Source organism: Coffea eugenioides, unplaced genomic scaffold (genome assembly GCF_003713205.1).
Source record: "Coffea eugenioides isolate CCC68of unplaced genomic scaffold, Ceug_1.0 ScVebR1_23;HRSCAF=104, whole genome shotgun sequence".
Taxonomy (NCBI): domain Eukaryota; kingdom Viridiplantae; phylum Streptophyta; class Magnoliopsida; order Gentianales; family Rubiaceae; genus Coffea; species Coffea eugenioides.
Genome location: NW_020862884.1, coordinates 294,997 through 315,489, shown reverse-complemented (window position 1 = coordinate 315,489; position 20,493 = coordinate 294,997). Strand labels below are relative to the sequence as shown.

Sequence of the window (20,493 nt, the reverse complement as noted above, 5' to 3'; positions counted from 1 at the left end):
AGGATCAAATAATTTGAATATTATATGTATAAATTTCAAATAGTATGCTAATCATGCCAAATCCGAACTTAACTGACTATTTTATAGAATTAAAAATACTTTTTATGTTTGATTTTATTAATTGATAAATCAAGTTTAAATTAGTCACAGATTCAAATTTAGGAGTGTAAACGAACCTAATCAAATCGAATGCACTAGTTTTCACACTTATTTGATTATTTTAACGAAATTAAAATTTTGTTCGAATTTAACTTATTTATTTGTCGAAATGAATTTGAATAAATTTTTTTTATCGAATTTAAATATTATCGAATATAAAATGTTATTCAAATTTCGCTTGACTAGTTGATAAACCAAGACCAAACAAACTCTTATCAAGTTGAACTAAGTTCGAGTATCAAATAACTTGATTTATTTTTCAATCCTACTCAAATTGAGTACTAGTAATTTGGTTCCTTTTTTACTTACATTTTTCATCCCTATATAATACAACAAACCCTAAATTCCTTTTTTTTTTATTGGTCAACGCGAACCTCAAAATACTTGATCCACGTAAAAAGTAGGAGATGCTCACTTGAATACTTCACAAACCTCAAAATACTCGAGTTACATGCCTAGTAAAATGTGTCGAGATTTAATAGTTCTTTTTCTTTTACATTCATTTTCGTTTCCGTTTGGAGAATTATTAATACATCTGACCGTGACATACTGTTTAGTGTATATATATATATATATATATATATATTCAAGTTTTAATATAATAGCTCAGTACTAACTCTTCATTTTTCAGCCAACGGAATTTCCTAAAGACCATATATGTTACACCTATAGCATATGTATTGTAATTAAACCTTGTTTGGATTGTGATTTTTTGGAGAAAAGTTTTTACATTTTCTATAAATATTTCTTTTATACAATTTTCAATCACTTTTTTTATTTTACATAAATCACATCCTAAAACATTGCTACATTAATCTTTTCCTAAAAACTTTCCCAAAAATGCAATCCAAACGGGCTTGCCCGGCTATTTTTTAGAATTTTATAGAAAAATATGCTGTAACAATTTAATGTATTTTAAGTAAAAAGATAATTGAAAAATATATTAATAGAAAATGAAAAATTTTTCCAAAATCAGTACATTGTAGAGTTTTCCAATCAGGTGACACGCCTGACTATCAATTTATAACCAATCTAAGACAACTCGGTTCATAAAAAGAGTGTATTATGGTATCAGATCACTCACTTACAGCACCATTTACTTGACACTCAAAACTAAGTAAGAATTTATCCAACTTAATTTGACCAAACTTGTATATTTGATCCTCCATCTTCAGAAGGAAACTTTACTTAGGCATAATGCTACTCAAGACACTGCTAAGGCCTGTGCTGCTTAAAGGATAATTGAATGTGCTTGTTTCTACAAAAGAATAAAATTACAAAATAGATAGAAAGCACAAATAGAAATGAAGAGGATGTACCATTAGAGAAGCAACAAAAGACTGCAGAACAGATCTTGCTCATGTCAAAAACTAGAATGATTTGGAAGTTTACTTCAGAGGACTATCATGCGAAGTGCACAGTTTTCTTGAATTTAACACATATTCCTCTGCCTTTAGACTGTAACAAAAGAAACCACAAACACCTAAAGAATCAGCAGATCACTTTAACCAAATGGATTTTAACCAGAAATATCAAGCATTAAGGATATTAAACATAAACGAATAACTATGAGAGAATATGAGAGAACAGAAGCCAACACAAGTTAAATAAAAGTAATTATGTATATTTCATCGCTTTCAATTGTTAAGAATATGTCATCTACTTGTCCTTTAGCTTTCACCTTCGACTTCCCAGAAGGAAAGCAACTCATCATGCTAATGGATGGATCCACAACCCTTATATTCGAAATTCAGGGTCAGGTAATTCAGCTCAGGATGTTAACTGATAACTAAACAACAACGTCATTATCTGCTGAAAACTCTTGCAGAGTCTGAGAGCGAGATACTCTTCACACCTCGTATTGATTTTCTTTGCATCCTAGCAACTTCATGCAGAGCAGTTTAATATGCTATATTCCAATATTTCATTGGAAATAGTCTTCATAGAAATCATCACTTATGACAGAAACAAATCTTTCAAGCCATGGAAGCTGATGGAGATTCTTCATGGTTTCAGCATAGGTATCTGTACAGCGCGGTGGGGATTGGTCAGGTTGGGAATCAGTTAGACTAAAACCTCCAGCGAGAAACCTCTGAATCAGTGCCAGCTGTGATCTCTCTTGATCTGAGTATGCATCCATCATCAATGGCAGTGGCTCAAATGAGTCCCAAGCCCATTGTTCGAATTCTTGTGGTGGATGATTTACCAAATCTTCAGAATAATCTTCATCCCAAAATGTACATTGACATGTTTGCTGTCCATGACAGTAATTGGAACCACATGAATAACAGAACTCATGCCCACACCTGCAGATCAAAGACAAATTGTGTCATTTCTGTGACCAAAATTCACATCCAAAGTTCAATTAGACTACATGTAAGAGGTGCAGGTTGTGCATGGGCCACAGGGCACCATGAACCTGTCTTGAAGGCCTCATCGTGTGAACTTTCCTGCACAACCCCTCAGTTACATTCAAGTTCCCAGAAACGGTAGAAATAATTTGCACTAAACAAGCAAGCAGATAATAAGATCCCATAAAGACATACAGTTATTCTGCTCCTGATTTACTCCTACACTTTACAATGCGACAACTAGTGCATATTTGAATTTCAAAAGTGCTAATGTGATCCCAGTACAAACTTCAAAGGAGATACTTGTCCTCCACAAGTGAAACAGTTCCAAGAACCTTCCCAACAAAGTATGTTATCCCAAACATGCACTAACACTAGCTAGGTCTACCAAGCTGGGGAACTACAAATTTAAGTGCATCTACACATTGCCCAGTGCAAATAAAATAGTTAAACACACTACTTTCTTTTTCTTTTTTTTTTGGCATCTGCAGTTCATAAATCGATTCTGTTGTAAATTTAGTTAGTTAATTATGTTTAGTTAAAGCTATAAGACAGCAATGAGAAAAGGTACCATACATAACATGACTAAATTCTAATCTCAACTAATGGAAATATAAATTTAACTGAAAGTAATTCTGGATTCACAGCATCGAAATAATCTTAATGGAGCAACAGAGGCAAAAGCGTGTATTGTATTGACAACATGTGGGCAAATCAGTGAAATGATATTGTGACAGCCTCATACATGTGTAAGTCGAAATTTTATGTCACATGCGGAAATTAACTCCCTAAATTGGTATCTGATGGCCAGTAATATTCATAACAATCAGGTGAGACGGATGGACCATGCAAATAGAGAGAATTTTTTTCCCCCGGAACTAGCTTACAAACTTGTGCATCACATGAGAAAGAATTGTTTGTTTGTTAAAGATTTGTATTTTTTTTTAATGAAGATACATTATGGAGCAATAAACCTCTTTAGAATAATGAAGTAGAGTGATTGTCTATTTGTACTATAAATGTTTATGGATGTTGTTTTTCTACTGTTAAGAGGGAGATTGCCATTAGAAACAATATTACACAATAAAAAGAAAAGCAATGAGAATATGCAAGAAAAATTTACAACTTTTGACTTGTATGATAGAAATGGAAAGACTAAACAGCACTACAACACGAGTCCTGGGATTAGAAGAAGAACAACTTTTAAAGATTCCAGCACATATGTGCTTGTTTGTTTCAATTTCTCAAAAAGATGATTTATGAGGTAGAAAATGCCATGTGGACTCCTAAGATCAAAAGCCCACATTATATTCAACTAGCTTATGATATTTCAAACTTGCCTAAGTGGAAGCTTGTTCCCTTTGCCAATATATTGACAGATAGGACTAAAAATGGTATATGCTGGTATCGGAACCAATAGTCCCAAGGAATGATATTTTAATTTCGTTTCAGTGTCAGAATTATGTCATTGTCAGTTTCTAAGTGCATACTAACAAACGCATAATTTACAAGACGCAAAAATTTCAGAGATGAATTTGGAAAATACTATCTAATATCATGTCTATCAAGAAGCATGACTAATTTTTTCCAACAAAAAAAGAATTCAGAACTTATTATTCATGAGTTAAATTTATAGAATAAGAAGCTCATTGCTTGGGTGACGTTTTGTCGAGCTCAAATCCCAAGTGGCTTAATTTATAATTGAAGTTCATAGCAAAACAAAAATTTTCCACTCAACCAGTTCAAAGCCTAATGGAGCAGAGACTAAAACGAACATCTAGATCAATAGACTCACATAAGTATCTACCTATATGAGTTCTATACAGCTTGATATGTGTATCTACCCCTATAATACAATTATAATGAATATTCTAACACCAACAGAAGAGTTAAGGAAAGTATGCTCCAGCTACGTCTTCACTATTTCTTGCTGGATTCCAGCACAGCTACTTAGAAGTACCAAATTGAGCTTAAGCTTGAGCTCAAGCAGTTTAAGTAGTAATTCAAGTTCATCAGAAACTAATACTTCAGCTGTTCAACTACTTCAAGTTTCATTGAGGTCAGACTGTCCTAATATATGTGTAGATCTGAATTATATGGCTCGCAGCTAAATCAAGGACTCTAGCTTGGTTTTTGGGTATATGTTATTAAGTTAGAGCTCAAATACTTGGGTGTTCAGGGCCACCAAATGTGAGGGGAGTTTTGGTTTTAAGAGTAGGATGTTTGATTGGTTATTAAGAGTAGGATGTTTGATTGCATTTCCATGCCAATTCTATTTTCCAACAGTTCATGTGGTAATGATGGTACAAACATGCAACAACTGTAGGCAAAGTTGACTGTGTTATCTAAGAATCTAGAGTGAAAAACACATTTCTAGGAGGTCTGCTCATGTCCATATGATAGGTAAAGAGATTTGACAACCAATAATATAACTTAGTTGTTCTATACGTTGACTGATATGCAAAGCATTTGGTAACCAACTCTTGGAAGTCAACAAATACGAGTTAAGCATCACCAAGTGTATCAAGCGAGGCCACCTTTTTAGTTATCTCAAGGAGAAAACCTAAAAATGAAGTTCCTCGATCAGGTAGACAAAAAACCACAATGGAAGTTTTAAATTCTCATTATTTACAAGAAACCCAATCATCACTATGAGATATCCAGATTAGCATCATCATCCTGACAAATGAAACACTTATAAATCATAAGAAAACCTAAAATTCAGTTTAACATACTTTTGGCGAATGGATTGCAAGTGAGCTGACATTTTCTGTATAAGCCACACATTTTTCTTTTCATCTTATCTTATCAATCTTTGATTCCATTCATCGCTATGAGTGGAGAATCTCACTCAACTTATATACTCATAATGGCTACAGCTGCCATGAGCATTCTTTTCTCATGCAAAGGCAAAGCTTTATCATCAGTATCACTAGTACAATGGCTCCGACTACAGAGCCAGAGAAATGCCTTGATATAATTTTATTGCCCTTTCAATTCAAAAAGGCACGACTATACCATTTCTCAACAACTCATCATCTACTGACGGTGTAACTTCATGAGAGAGCAATAGATATCAAACAAATTAAACAGCTAATTTGTATCAAAGAAAAGGGTCTTACCAACATCTCATACGGTAGCGCCCTCATACGGTGAGCTCAATCATCCTATGACACTGTCCGCAGCGTCTCCACCTCTTATTCTGAGCCGGATGACATAAAGTGATATCACTTGCATCCCTCTCTTCCAGTGGAAGACTCTGATACTCTTCACAGGTTGTTGACGAATGCCAAGGGACCCCACAATCCACACAGATAAACCTCTGACAAACGGGGCATTCCACACAACTGTTCTCTGAGTTACTTGATGAACTTGCCCTAGATGACGAGCATTCATTAGGATCAAGTAGGACTGAACAATTAGGATAAGGGCAATACATGCTATCGGAGTTCAGAATATTTGCATCTGCAAGAGCTTTCTCCAAAGATTGATAGGAGATGACAGGCAGAAAAGTTTTACATTCAGTAGCAGAAAGGTAGTATTTGCATTTCAGTTGAGGACATCTAACTGGGACTTGACTAAATTGTATCTTATCCTCAACATATTGTTTCATGCAGTGAGAACAGAATTTGTGGGAACATTTCATTGTCATCATCATCGAAGCAAGCTTCTCGTCACAACATATTGAGCAACTCTGTGTCGATTGGTTACCCTCAGCAGGAAAAGCAATAACACCAACAGCTACTTGGGCTAATCCTAAAGCATTAATGTTAATTCTGGGAACAAAATCAAGTGTGAATGCTTCCAAATCACAGGTGTGTTCCAGGATCCTTTGCTTCAGTGCCATTAGAAGTGGATCCTCAAGTCTCTCACCATGCATAACCTGACAGAAAGTTATATTACTTTCAGAAAATGAGAAGTCAAACAATAAGCAGTTCTGATCTATGAGGCCCAAATACGAATGACTAGACCTCTATGTGTATGGTTAGCAGATAAGCAAATAGGAATCACCCATCTTGTTACATGTTATGAAGCAGAAAAGTACCTTTCTGATGAAAGTGCTTTTCTTTACTAGGAATCTGTATCTGGTTGCATATAAGTAAAAAACGAAACATAGGAACTGTTTTTCTGCATAACAAAGTTCCTACAGTTCTAAATACATGCTTTTTCTACTCGATTTAGTGAGATTAAATACCAAAATCAAAGGATGGGAAGCGGTAATTACCACTGACTTCAAATTTAGCAAGAAAACTAACACAGAAGGAAAAAGAAAGGTCCTTTAGCACTCTGTTGAAGTAAAAAAGGAGTAATTGGAAAGAGCATTCATGGAAAGCACCATGTTAAAATATATTGAACAGAAAAAGAATTTTGTCAAGGCACATTTATTCAGAACGCATTGTATGACACATTCCCAAATTCCAGCAGATTAAAAAGTACATCTTTCAGCACTATTGTCACCAAACAATCAATCAATGTAGGAGTTATCAAAAGTGAAAAAATCATGAAACACTGAATTTATGAATGACATTTTCAAGGAGAAATCTCTGACCTGATCATGAAGAATCTTGGAATCTGTGAAGGCAAATACCTTCCTAATCTTGTTCTCTTTAGCTTCTACTAAACCATCCATTAAAGCTAAATAATTGGCCACAGATTCTGCAACATAAAAATCAAGCTTTTTCTGCACTTGAATAGGAGCAGCATTTGCAGACCTCTCCATAACCACCCCAATTCCAGAAAATCCAGAACCAGATTCTCCAGGAGCAGCAACTGATATACCCTTGAAATACATTCTCACAGAATATTCATCAAGATCAATGGTTTCAGAAACCTCCTTTACCGAGTTCTCCCTCTCCCTCAATTCATCTTCATCTTCACAACAGCTTCGAAACTCTTCTTCATCCTCTTCTACCTTCAAATTGTTAGCTAAATTTTCAGGTGCCCTTTTGCTATAAACTCTTTGTTCCTCCATCACTAAGTAAAAATTTATCAAATATCCACAACTTATTTACTTGTTAACTGCTTCAAACAATAAGAAACCTCAAAATTTAATCAAATTCCACTAACCAATTGATGCAAAAAAAAAATATCTTTATATACTTCATCACTTAAAAAAAAGCGAAGAGAAAACACGAAATCTTGCATCAGTATTCTGACAACAACCCATTATTAGATTATCCTGAAGCTCTAAAATTCAGGAATCTTCCTCCCAGACCAGACCACCAATCTCCATCAAAATCTGATCTGTCACCTCTGGTTCTGCATGAAAAAAATTAAGCAGCATCCCATTAACAAGATCCAGAAAAATCACAAATCAGGAACGCAAACAATCTGAAGACATTAACTTTCCTTCAAATTCAGTACTTTATCTTGATCAAAGTCAAACCCACAACCATAAGTCAATTTCACTCAGACCCTTTACTTATTTCCTATTAAAAAACTGGAATTGATATTAAAAAAAACAAATGCATCAGCATGAAATCAGGAATATAATAGTATTTCTGTGGATAACTATCCATAACAGAAGAAGAATAAATCAAAATCAAAGAAGTGAAAGTTCCATACCAGGAGGGTCTGCTGGGCTTCACCTCAACAAACAAGAATTTGATCCGAAACTTTGCTCAGAATTCTCAGAAGCTGTTTACTCAATTATACTAATAAATCTATATATTTTTATATGTGATTATTGGAACCCTGACCTGACAAGTGTTTATTTGTGTCTCCACACAGCTTTACCATACCATTTTTTGTTTGTTTGTTTGTTCTGTGGGAACGAGAAAAAGGGAGAAGAGAATCATATCAGTTTCTACTTGGTGATATTTTGTTTGCTAGCACCTTCCTTTTTTTTTTTTTCCTTTTTTTGAACGATTTAAGTTAGTTCAGTTCAGTTACAGTGGTTGCTTGTTGGTGTGAACACGGAGCGGGGTTTTTACCTAAATTTGGTATCTAGCTAGGATTCTACCTAAAATTTCTTTTGCAATCTCACCAATGGAAGTTCGGAAAATGCTTACCGCCTCTTTGGGTTTGGACTCATTGGAGTACGCTATTCATGATTTTAATCCACTCATTATATTTTCACGACATTTTAGTAATTTCAACTCTTAAAATAATTTAAACGTTGATAATTCTTATATAATCTAAGAGTTGATAATTTTTATTTATATTCAACGGTGAATTTAATCTCATCAACATAATATTCAAAGGAATTATAGAACTTCCCTAAAAGTATATCTTGGTTTTGTAACAATAATTTATGTTTATTTTTCTAATAATTTATATAAGAAGTTTTTATATTATTTTCTAAAAAAAAGGAGAAAGAAGAACAAAGGGATTTAGTTAATGGTTTGGAGAAGATTTGATTACTTGAGTTTTTATGTAATGTGGTTAATTTTTGGATATAGTTTAAACTTCAAAGTTCTTTTAGCATACAAGCATGCAAGTACACAGTGACTTGATGTCACATGTATTATGTACAAGCAAGAAAATTCCAAATGACTGATTTGTCCTTGAAATGCATTAGCATCTAATGACAATAATTGGAACAATTCTAAAATGTAAACTTGTTGTATGTTAGAAGGTAATTTGGATCATAGATAGTGAATTTATTTCAAATAATATTTCGCTTGCATCATAAACATATTTTTCAATCTACTTTTTTATATTGTCAACCACCTTTTTATCTCACATTCATCACATCACAAAAAGTGCTACAGTAATTATTCCAAATAATACCCTATCCAAACAAACCCATTATTAGCTCAACATTATTCATTTTGCAAACCAAAGTAATTTCTTAAATTTTTATGGACGGAAATCACCGATCACTTGATACATTTAGTTAGATTTGAGTGTGCTGGATACATTTAGAGATGGCAAGCACTCTTGAAAACTCCTCTTATCAAACCCTAACCCATATATTTAAGTATTTTATCAAACCCTATTGGGCAACTCTACGAGTTTTAATACACATTATTAAATTCTCTTACTCACAGTTCGGATTACTTATCGGGTATCCTCTACTGGCTAAACCGAATGGTTCAAAAAAAGAAAATTAATTATCAAACTAAAATCAATATATACATTATATTAAATTAACACTCTACATTGAGTTTTAAACTTGGGTAACACCATAGAGCTTGCACGAGAAAATTTCAACATCTAATGAAGGGTTAAATCAGCCTTCTTCTATTTATAATCATTATTGTTTTAATTTGTATTGGGTTAGAGTTATATGTTATTGGGCTATAAATATAAGAAACGTGTTATCGAACACTAAAATTGAAACCTAACAAAGGGCGCGCATGCGCACACATTAGGTATCATGTTTTTAGGATCTTCTTACTAAACTCCATCAAGTTGTCCGTCGATGACCACTTATTAACATCAAATCTTAATGAATAACTCATTATCATCTAACCGGGCTAACTATTTAAATATCAAATCGAATACCCACAATATTGAGTTTTACCCTGTCCATTACTGTTAAGTTTGATGGCTTGAGTAGTTTTTAGCTCTTCACATCTTCCAAGATAAGAGTATAAGATTACAAATGAAAGTACCATCGTCACGGTGGAATAAATATATATAGTGGGATAAATATATATCGATTTACTAAGTATTAGAATTTGAACTCCTAACCTAGGCAACAGAAACACCTTCAAAGTGATTTTTAACCAATTAATTACTTGTGAACATTTATTACTTGCATTAGTTTTTATAAGATTTTTTTTAACAGGTGCCCAATGAACACTCGTTAACACACATAAATTTCATCCAATCTATTATATATGTACACACGAACAACTATTGTACCTTCTTGCATTCATGCACTTTCTTTAATTAATTTTACATTTTTAAAAATTTAACATTTGAAATACTTTTTAACGGGTGTTTAATGGGCGTGGTTAGACGAACCCTAGTTTGTATTACAAATGATCGGATAGGATTTTTGATTCACCGTTTGATTGTTAAGACTTTCGCTCTTGCATACAGCAGACAGGAGGAATTTGGAGAATGGCCGTGACTTTAGTTGCGAGTGATTAGGATCAAGATTCTCGAGCAGGTGGGTCGGTGGGTTAATATGACAATCACGATAGGTAGGACTGACCGACCGAGTAGGTGTGACGGCTGGGCTAATTCAATGCTTTATTTTTTAAAACAATTTTTTTTAAAAAAAAAAAGAGGCTTTAGAGTTTTCTATTTATACCAATTTTTTTTATCATAAACAATAGTTTATGAGATCAACATCTTTTTTTTTTATCCTAAATCTACATTCAGTTGTATGAAAAATGAAAATAGCTCCGGAGTTCGATTATTTATGATTAAATTTTGACAATTAACAGAAATTGAAGATTGGACAATTAAGATTGCATTGGTATGTCAACATAAATCAGGATAATTTCAGCAACCTTTTCTTGCCCAACATCATGCAATTTACTCCGCAGAACAATTGTAAATATGTGTAACAATTTGCTTGAAATGGCTTCAAAAGATAATGTCTTTCTTTTTTTCTTTTTTTTTGGTTTCAACCTTCGGGCACATAATGTAGGAGAATTAGGCCCCGTCTGGGATTACAGTACTTTTGATAAAAAAAAAAGCACTTTTGAGGTGTTTAGTAAACATAATCCCATAATTAGAAATTGAGTTTTTTGGTGTTAAAAACATGTTTAATAAACGCTAAAATTTGTTGCTTTTAGAATAGATTTCGTGTTTTAAAAAATAAAAAAATTAAATTTAACCATTTTATCCTATATTATGAACTAAATAAAGAGATAAATATATTTTAAAATTACACATTATCCAACACAATAAGTACTTATTGGATTATATATTCAAACAATATCCTAAAAAGGGCTTGAACACTTAAGAAGTTCTTCATTAAAAACCCAATTATGTGAAGAATTTTTTAATAAATTACCACAACCCAAACTACCTTCAGAGGTTCTGAGTTCTAATCCCCTGTCTCTTACTCGCTTCTTAAATCTTGGAATTCCTTTTTTTTTTTTAAAAACTGCCTACACTTTTTCAAAGTTGAGTTACTGGTCGTTTAATTTCAAAAATAATTTTGCTTTTTTGTTTTTCCTAAATATCAACTTAGCTCCATTATTGTTGGGTTAATGGATAAATCCTGAAAACAAATAAGGAAATAACAGAATACTTTTGTGGGACCTAAATTTGGAGAAAATTCTGCGAAAAAAAGGGTTAGTGGCGGCACGAGAATTGTGGTGGGCTTTTGCGTAGGAATCGAACTATATGAAATGTATGTCGGTGATGATTGGAGAAGAAAGATTCTTACCCTTGACAGCTCCAGTTTGTCATAATTTTATTAATCGTCACAATTCTTGAAAGAGCATTTACAGAAGAGGCAATGGCGACGGCACATGGCCTTCACGTCTTGCCAGGGCAAATCTATCGTCGCTTTTGAGTTATCATAATCCCGTGGATATGTATTATTTTATAATTTATTCATGGTAGAAATGCTTTATGTCTTTGTCTTCTTTTTTTTTTTTCTGATAGAAAACAAAAATGATTTTATCAACAAGATTGTTGAAATTCATTTACCGCCGTCCCATTTATTTGATAAAGTTTGGAGGGAAGTTTCAAAGAGATTCGACGAGATTATCTGAGGCACATACCCTTCACATGTCTTATTAGGGCGAATCTACACTCACTTTTGAGTTATCATAATTTCGTGGATATGTCTTATTTTAGAATTTATTCATGGTAGAAATGCATTATGTCTCTCTCTTTTTTATTTTTTTCCGATAGAAAACAAAAATGATTTTATCAATGAGATTGTTGGAATTCGTTTAGCACCATTTCGTTTATTTGATAAAGTTTGAAAGAGAGTTTCAAAAAGATTCAATACTTGATTTTGTAAAGCTAAACTATGCGTAACTTTGTTAGAGTCTTTAGAAATCCAAATTATACTAGCTTTTTTTTTTTTTTTTGAACTCATGCTACAATTTATTTGGTGTAAAGCTCCCATATCTCAATCTTAAATAAATCGAAGCTTGTTGTAATTGCGCAATAATCTAGACCTACGTAGTTGCCGGTTCAAAGCAATTTGGGAGCAATAAAAAAGTATAGATTGAAAAAAAAAATGATCATAATGATTTAGATTAGCTAAATAAACTGATTATTTTGAGCCTTGTGAGACTGCAAAACTGCAGAATTTGTCTAATTGACTAATCACAAAAGAATAAGAAAGTTGTTTCTTTAATTATTTAGGAGTTGCTTAGTCTGAACTCCATCTACTGCAGTACTATGGAAACCTAAAGAAGATTAAAATACTGCAGTATTAGAAGTCACAGCAAACGACAATAATGATTTAGCCCTTCATCAGTTGCTAGATTATCAGTCAGCATAATTTAATTATGTATGTCAGTAAAGGGATTGAATTTGTTCAAAAAAGTTGGACCAAAATGTCTTCCTCTTTGAAATCTTTCCCCAACATTTCACATGGTAGCATTTAATCTTTCTAAGCTTCCCTATTGATTAGTCAATGCTGTGTCTTGACCAAAAGTTTATGTTTACATTTTGTCTTTTATTTTCATGTCCTCATTAGTGACTCCTTGACCCAACTAATAGAAATGTTCAAGCAAATTTTGTAAATATATATTTGCTTTGGCCAGAATTTGTGTTCAACAGAATTAAATTCTTTTTTTTTTCAGGTACCCTAAGTAATTATGTTTCTGTGTAGGTTGCATATTCAAATTTGCCAGCTTGGTTTATTGTAATTTATGCATCTGCAAACTTCGATTTAATTTGGAGTTGGTCGGTCGATCGTTTCACATTAAGCAAATCTGAAAATTATAGGATGCTAATTGATTCAATTTGTTAATGACAGAGCAAAGCGTTGTGTTTTTTCATTAAAAAAAAAATAGTAGAATTTCTAGTAAATTGGTATATTAATTTTTGTCTCGTTTGAAATCTCCCTTTAATGTGAAAAATGTACAACTTCTATTAGAATTTTTTTTGCAAAGTATTGTGTTTTTTTTTTGAAGTTTTTGTAGAAAAATGTACTGCAGTGATTTGAAATATGTGATTTAAAAAAGTGATTCGGAAATGTGTTTATAGAAAAAGTAAAATTTTTTTAATACAAAACTCAAATCCGAACAAGGAATAATTGTTTGGGTTCACGTACAACTTCACCTTGAAAATTTAAAAAAAAAAAAAAAAAACCATTACTCTCTTAACATTTTTCACGGATTACTAGGAAAAGAAAAAAAGAAACGCTTATTCTTTCCGAAATCGTGGGTTTTAAACTGTTACAAATCTTAGGCCCATTTAGCCATGAGAGAAAAGCACAGCCATGTAGGACTTGACCTGTAGCTTGACGCTGCCTTGCAGCTTTGGGCCCATGAAATCTGATGCCAACAAATCCACCAATGCCATATATATCAAAAGCCCAGCAGACGAGGCATTCAGCAGCCCCACTGTGATTAATGCACGGGGGCTGTTTTCTTTGTAGGTGCTTGCTAGACCTATTCCTAGTGCAATTCCGAATGGAGTCGTTACAGAGAAAAAGAATGCCATCACGGCCTTCTTCAGAAGCTTATATTCAGCCTGCAGAAGAATTTTTTTTGAGCGAGCGATTTGATTTGATGTATATGAGATAAAAAGATAATTTACTATTTTTTTAGAGTTTTTGTAGAAAAATATATCATAACAATTTGATATATGTGAGGTAAAAAAATAATTAAAAAATGTTATTCGCGAAAAATATAAAAATTTTTTATTGAAAAACTACAAATCAAACAGGCCCTCTATTGGAGCGAGCATTTAAACGTTCCTTTTTTTTTTTTTCAAATTTTAGCTATTAAATGTAAAATGTTGAAGTTCATAAAAATGGATAAGGTTAAAGAATAAGACCAATTTTTCTTACACTGTTACTGTAAAAATTTTGTTTTAATATACTAACATGTTTGGATGAATGTCATATGCACAGCAAATAAAATTCAAAGATAAATGGAGATTATACAATATGTATTCAGCTCTGCAAGTGTAAAAAGTGTTATATTGAGGGTGTAGAAAAAAAAATAATTCATTATCTTTAATTTAGTATCTATGTACCTGCAGAATACAGCCACCAAGTCCCATGCCTTCAAACATTTGATGAAAGCAAAGGGCTGCCACTAGTCCTTTTATTGAGCAAGTGTTGTTGGAGGCTCCAAGAGAAATACCAATCACAATAGAATGAACTATGATTCCGAGCTCTAAAACCTGTCAAAAGTTTCCACATGAAGAGTTTTAGACATATACAAGCTATTAGGCTTTTAGATGCTTTGATATAACCATTATTCCCCACACAACAATCTTACTTGCTTCCAAGCAAATATATGTTACAAGCTATTAGGCCATTTGAGAAAGATAGTCCACATTGATATTTGGTAGAATATTTTTTTTTTTTTGTGTCTATAATTTGATCAGATCTAATGATTAACACGTACAAAAGGGCAGGGTATAGAATCAAAAAAGAGGTTTTTTTTTTTTTTTTTTGTCTAAAAAGGCTGTTGCTAATTGTTACAAGCAATTCTTTGAGACAATTGTATTTGTTGAGGGCACATTCCCCTTCCAAATTTTGTTAAATCACCTCTAGTAGACTTGCACTTGGGGTAGGCAAGGTTGAAATTTTCATCCCGTTATATAACTCTTTTATATATATATATTTTGCATGATTTTATGCATATGCATATAATTATATTGTACACAAAAAATGTGTTCTTGTACACCAATGCATCTAAATTTTAAAAGAAAAAAAAAAATCAAAGGCAACAGTCGATCACAATTTCAACATTAGCGTTTCAATCCCATAATATACATACCGAAACAAAGATCTGTGGAATATACTAAAGGGATAATTTCAGATACCTCCCCTGAGGTTTCTGACAGTCTCACTCTCCTTCTTTGTGGTTTCAAAAATATCACAAACCTTTCTTGTCAGAATTTAGGTCCCATTTCTTACATCATCATGGCCAAAAAGACTTAAATACCCTCACAAGTAAGCTAATATTTCATGATTATCATGACAAATACATTCCAACTCACGTAATTATTTTTTCTACGCTATATCTAATCTCCCTTTTACATGTATACATTGTCAAATAACTAACATCTAACATGATGTACATTTTTTTAACACCTAACCATTTCAAATTTATGCGCACCATTACACTATCTTTTATAGATATACACAGTCAAATAACTAACATCTAACATAATGTATATATTTGTAAACTGAGTGTACCTCATAGATCACCCCATGTAAGGTGTTTATAGGCAAATTAGTATTGGTCATATAAATAAAATTACATACCCACTACAACTTGTAAGGTGTTAATGCACTATCATAAGCACTAATGGTTGATTTAATATGCAATTGGAATAAATAACCATCTAGTAAAAGCTTTTGATATAATATTATTGATGAATTGTATCTAAAATTATCCTTTTTCTCTAATTTATTTTTGGTTTTTATTAGTTTTCATTATTTCACTAATATAACTTGTACATTTACCTCAGGGGAATTTATGGAAACAAAATTCCCTCTCTTTCCTGAAAACACTTTTTTATGTTCACTTTTGACATCATGGACTGATTTTGTTACAAAATCCTAAACCTCAGGAGAGGTTTGTGATATTTTTGAAACCACAGGGGAAGAGAGTGAGACTGTCAGAAATCTCAGGGGAGGTTTCTGAAATTATCCCAATAATAAATATGACAGAATTTGGGGGCGGGGGGTGGTGGGTGTTGAACTGGGGGCAAGACTCCCAAAGTTTTAGGAAATTCAGTTTTCATTTCTTTCAAAATTAGAAATTGACAGAACATTCTTTATAAATTTAAAATTCTGCCTCCCACCCCATAAAAATTTAAAAATATTTTATGTTATACATTAAATTTTAGGTATATTCAAATTCGCCCCATCAAGATGAATTTTCTGATTCCATCTATGCTACCGGTCAAATATACGTAATACTTGTCCAAGCATCCCACAAACAACTAAAGCGATGAATTTCATGCAATTATCATACAGCGGGCGAGTCAACGCGCAAGTTCAATGGTGATAAGTACTTATCAACATTCACACCGTACGTTTCTAGTCCAATCTAAGCTAGTTGACTTTGGATACTTCTCACTTTTGTAGTAGTATCTAATAATAATGCAAGCACTTATTATACAATCATAAAGTCCAAAACCTACCCCAAAAATTCAATCATTCTATTTTTTTTCTTGCATTGCCATTTAAGATCTTTAACTAAGGTATTTATGGTGCAAGAATACTAATGGCATCTGCTCTCAATTTATTTGTCAAAATAACAAGCTATTCAATTCTTGGGTTCAGATCTTTTCCTATTTTCTATTAATCGTTTCTTAAATCTCAACTCATTTTAACTCTCTCTTGTTAAAAATTAAAAAAAAAAATCAAAAAGAGCTATTCGATGAAATAGAAATAGAATTTGTTTTTTGGGATGAAAAATTGAATGTTTTCTATGCATATAAAAGTTTTGAACAACAAAATTGAAAGAAATTAAGAAAAGGCTTGGTGGATTGAAAAGCTAACCATGGCAATCACTCTATAACGCAGAAGCTGAGCTCCTTCAACTCCATCTTTCATACTAATAGATCCATGGTGGTGGCCATGGAGATTCCCCACGGCCATCTCTTGGTCTCCTTGAGCAGCAGCAGCAGCAGCACCCTCAGGAATCACAATTCCACCTTTATTTTGCTTACTATAGAAACTAGTAGCCAATGAATCCACCATAAGAGTTAGAATAGCAGAAAGCATTGCAACAAATCCGGAAAAGGGAAATTTGTGCCACGGATTTTCTTTCAAGCAGCTGGAACTTAACATGTCGAATGAATCAGGCAAAACATGCATGAATCCAGTTGCAAGAATAATTCCAGCCGCGAAAGATTTTACGATCACAAATAAGCTTTTATCAGGGCTTAGAGCTGGAACTGAACGTGTAACAAGGGGCAAGCAGACTCCTATCATGCTAGTGACAAGGATGGAAACAATGGCTATGATTTTTAGGGGCAATGCCTTCGATTTATTGTTACATGAGTCTTCTGAGTCTGCTTCGCATTCTTCTGAGACGACTGAAAGGACTTGTGTTGTTGAGAAAGAGAGGAGGATGAAGAAAATGGAGATGAGCTTAGAGAGCTTAGTGGCCATTGACTCTAGAATTGATTACTGTGGAAGAATTAATTCTGCTTGGTTGTACTCAGCGGTTCTTCGAGCTGCTGTATATATACAGAATTTGGACGCTTGATTTGGTACATTTAAATAATACAATGATAAGATGAGTTGAATCTATCTTGTTTCTGAAATTTCAAGTACACATTGATGGATTAAAGAAAACTAGAAGTTGGTAATTCAAGCATATAAGCTGTCTGACTACCAATCCAGTATTTAAAAATCTTGTACCAACTTTTGTCCAAAAAATATTTTTACAAAAAGTCTTGTAGCAACTAGTATGCTGTCTCTGTATTTGAATTTCTAAGGAAAATTTACCAAATTGGTCCCTCAAATTTTCGAGAAAAACTTTTTTAGTACCTTATATTTAAAATCAACTCAAATAATCCCACAAATATAAAATCCTTTCCATTTAGTCCTAGAGCTCATTTTTTGCTTACTTTTCCAGCCACAAAGTACATGCCTATCTCAAGTACCATAATTTCAAGGTCAAAATGGGAAAATAATTCGTTTCTTTTCACCCAAAAAAAAGGACCTCTCCTTTGATTCAATTTTCATCCACTAAACTCTTTACACGTAAGACATATTGCTCATGCAATTTGGAATCTCATTTTGATCAATCAATTGTTAAAGCTTTTATTTGAGGGTTGCTCTTAGCCTAATGAATATCGCATATTTTGGTGTTTATTAGTAGTGGTATACAATCAGTTCACACACCAATGAAGACCTTAATACTGAAACTCTTTTCCTACTATTTCTTTATGCCATATTCTTAGTAGTAGGTTTGTTAGACCTACAACTAAAATGAAATTTGAGTATTTCATTTTGCCTTGGGAATTATAAGCATATAAAGTAGGCATGCATTTTTTGGCCAGAAAATTGGGCAAAGACCAAATTGGTAAAATTTTTATATTAAATGTGGGGGATTAAAAAAATTTCTCTGAAAATGTAAGGGACTAAATTGACATTTTTCTCAATTTCTTTTGATTTGAAGTTTCCTTAGCAATGAATTTCCATACAAGTTGATGACCTAAAGTCAGAAGTATTTGTCATTCTTGTACTGTAATTTTTTAAATGGGAGGATTCGAATTCAAAATCTTTTACTTATAATTCTTCCCTCTTACCACTCAATCCAACCCTTATCCCTCTTATACTGTAACTTGTCTATTACTAAAATCTTAAGTTTTGTCAATGTGATGAGGAAGGGCTAACTTTCATAAAGCATATCTAGTAATTAATGCATGCCCACCACAAGTTGGATTAGTTAAAAAATTGCATAGCACAAACAAATACTAAAACAAGATTAAAAATATATGACGTCTTATACTCTTATGCTACATCTCAGGGTAATAGAATTTATTTCATTGTGCCGTACCAAAGGCGAGTCAAAGTAAGGGAATGCTTGACAATCGCATGAAATGGCCCTTCAGTTTGAGTTTTACATTCTTGAAAGAAACCCTTATCGTCCAGGAATCTATCTCTTATAAAAATTCATTAGCATTATCAAGACAATAAACAAAACTGCTTCACCCATCAAACACAACTAACCTAAAAGTAAACGCTTGACAATGGCATAAAATGGCCCTTGATTTTGAGTTTTATATTCCGATTCCTGAAAGTTGTACCTTTTGTACGGCTTGTACTACTCTTGTCCCTTATCTGGCTTATATAAAATATGGCGCATGGAGCTTGCTGTTCCATTAATGTGTTTATGGTGGTTGAACGGAAGTGAGAGTGTGGGAAGCTTGAGAGGGAACGTGTTTAGCTGATGTCCAATACGTATGGATGTGGATAATTAATTTGTTTTTTTTTTTTGAGGCAAATCAAAAGAATCAAAGGTTTCAATTTCACTTAATAACTTTTCTGTTGCAAAAATCACGGGATTAGGTGTAATTACACACTCACGAGTCATGAGGAATGTAAATTATCACCTAGAATTTTCATTTATATCAATATATAATTAACCTTTTCGTTGTTGAAATCTAGTTAACTAACCTAATTACTGCTATTACAATGGACGGGCCTTCACAAGTTCCATTTTCGTATGAATGCCCATTGGGCACTCGTTAATATGGATAAGAAATTACTTGATTAATTAATACATTAATTGTTTCATATTTTAGAAAGTTACTTATTAGAGATTCACATGTTAAATGATATAACTCACATTTTCTCTAAAAAAAAAAGCCATTACAAATCTTTTACTAGCACTCATCTTTCTACTGCCAAAATAATCTCTCTCTATGTTGCCAAAAATAATGCTTTCAAAAAATTGCAAAACTAAAGCCATCAAGATGCATAAAACCCTAAGTAATGTCTCTCTCTCTCTCTAAGGCGCCAAAAATAATGCTTTTAACGAAAAATCACATATACCAAGTCTATCAAGATGCGTAAAAACCTAAGTTCATAGGAAGTTAGATCCAAAGGCAAGAGTAATACTGTTCCTTCTTTGTTTTTTCTCTGTAAATTGATTAATTTAATTTTCTGTAATTAATTCTTAAACTGTCCTTTTTTGGATGAGGATTATGTTGAAGTCACGTTTATGTTTTCTTTTCATGTTTATACGATGTCTAGAGATAAATTTTTAAAAAGGTGTTTGGTGAGTAGTTTTTATACTTTTATGTTTCTGACTATTGGTTTCAATTTTTTTTTACACATTAACAATTCTTGCAGATCTGATTGCTCTTCTTCTTCTTCTTCATATACCCAACTTTTAGAAGATTGAAGATTAGTAGGTTCTCCCCATCGTATGTAATTCCTCTGCATCTGTGTTTTCTCAACATA

General features: G+C 32.9%; 2 protein-coding genes across 2 annotated transcripts; both read right to left on the bottom strand.

The window, feature by feature from the left end:
• Positions 1 to 1,736: 1,736 nt before the first annotated feature.
• On the bottom strand, positions 1,737 to 8,336 carry LOC113756534 (probable E3 ubiquitin-protein ligase ARI1). Its single transcript, XM_027300173.1, is given in 4 exon segments — positions 1,737 to 2,465; positions 5,633 to 6,393; positions 7,060 to 7,769; positions 8,076 to 8,336. Coding segments are annotated over 3 exon segments (1,566 nt in total). The 5' UTR covers positions 7,483 to 7,769; positions 8,076 to 8,336; the 3' UTR covers positions 1,737 to 2,083.
• Positions 8,337 to 13,799: 5,463 nt separating this feature from the next.
• Positions 13,800 to 17,688, bottom strand: LOC113756555 (fe(2+) transport protein 1-like). The gene is made up of 3 exons (XM_027300194.1): positions 17,074 to 17,688; positions 14,586 to 14,735; positions 13,800 to 14,078 (listed from the first exon to the last, which is right to left on the bottom strand). Exons 1-3 carry the CDS (start codon positions 17,686 to 17,688, stop codon positions 13,800 to 13,802), a joined length of 1,044 nt encoding a protein of 347 aa, XP_027155995.1.
• Between the last annotated feature and the right edge of the window lie 2,805 nt (positions 17,689 to 20,493).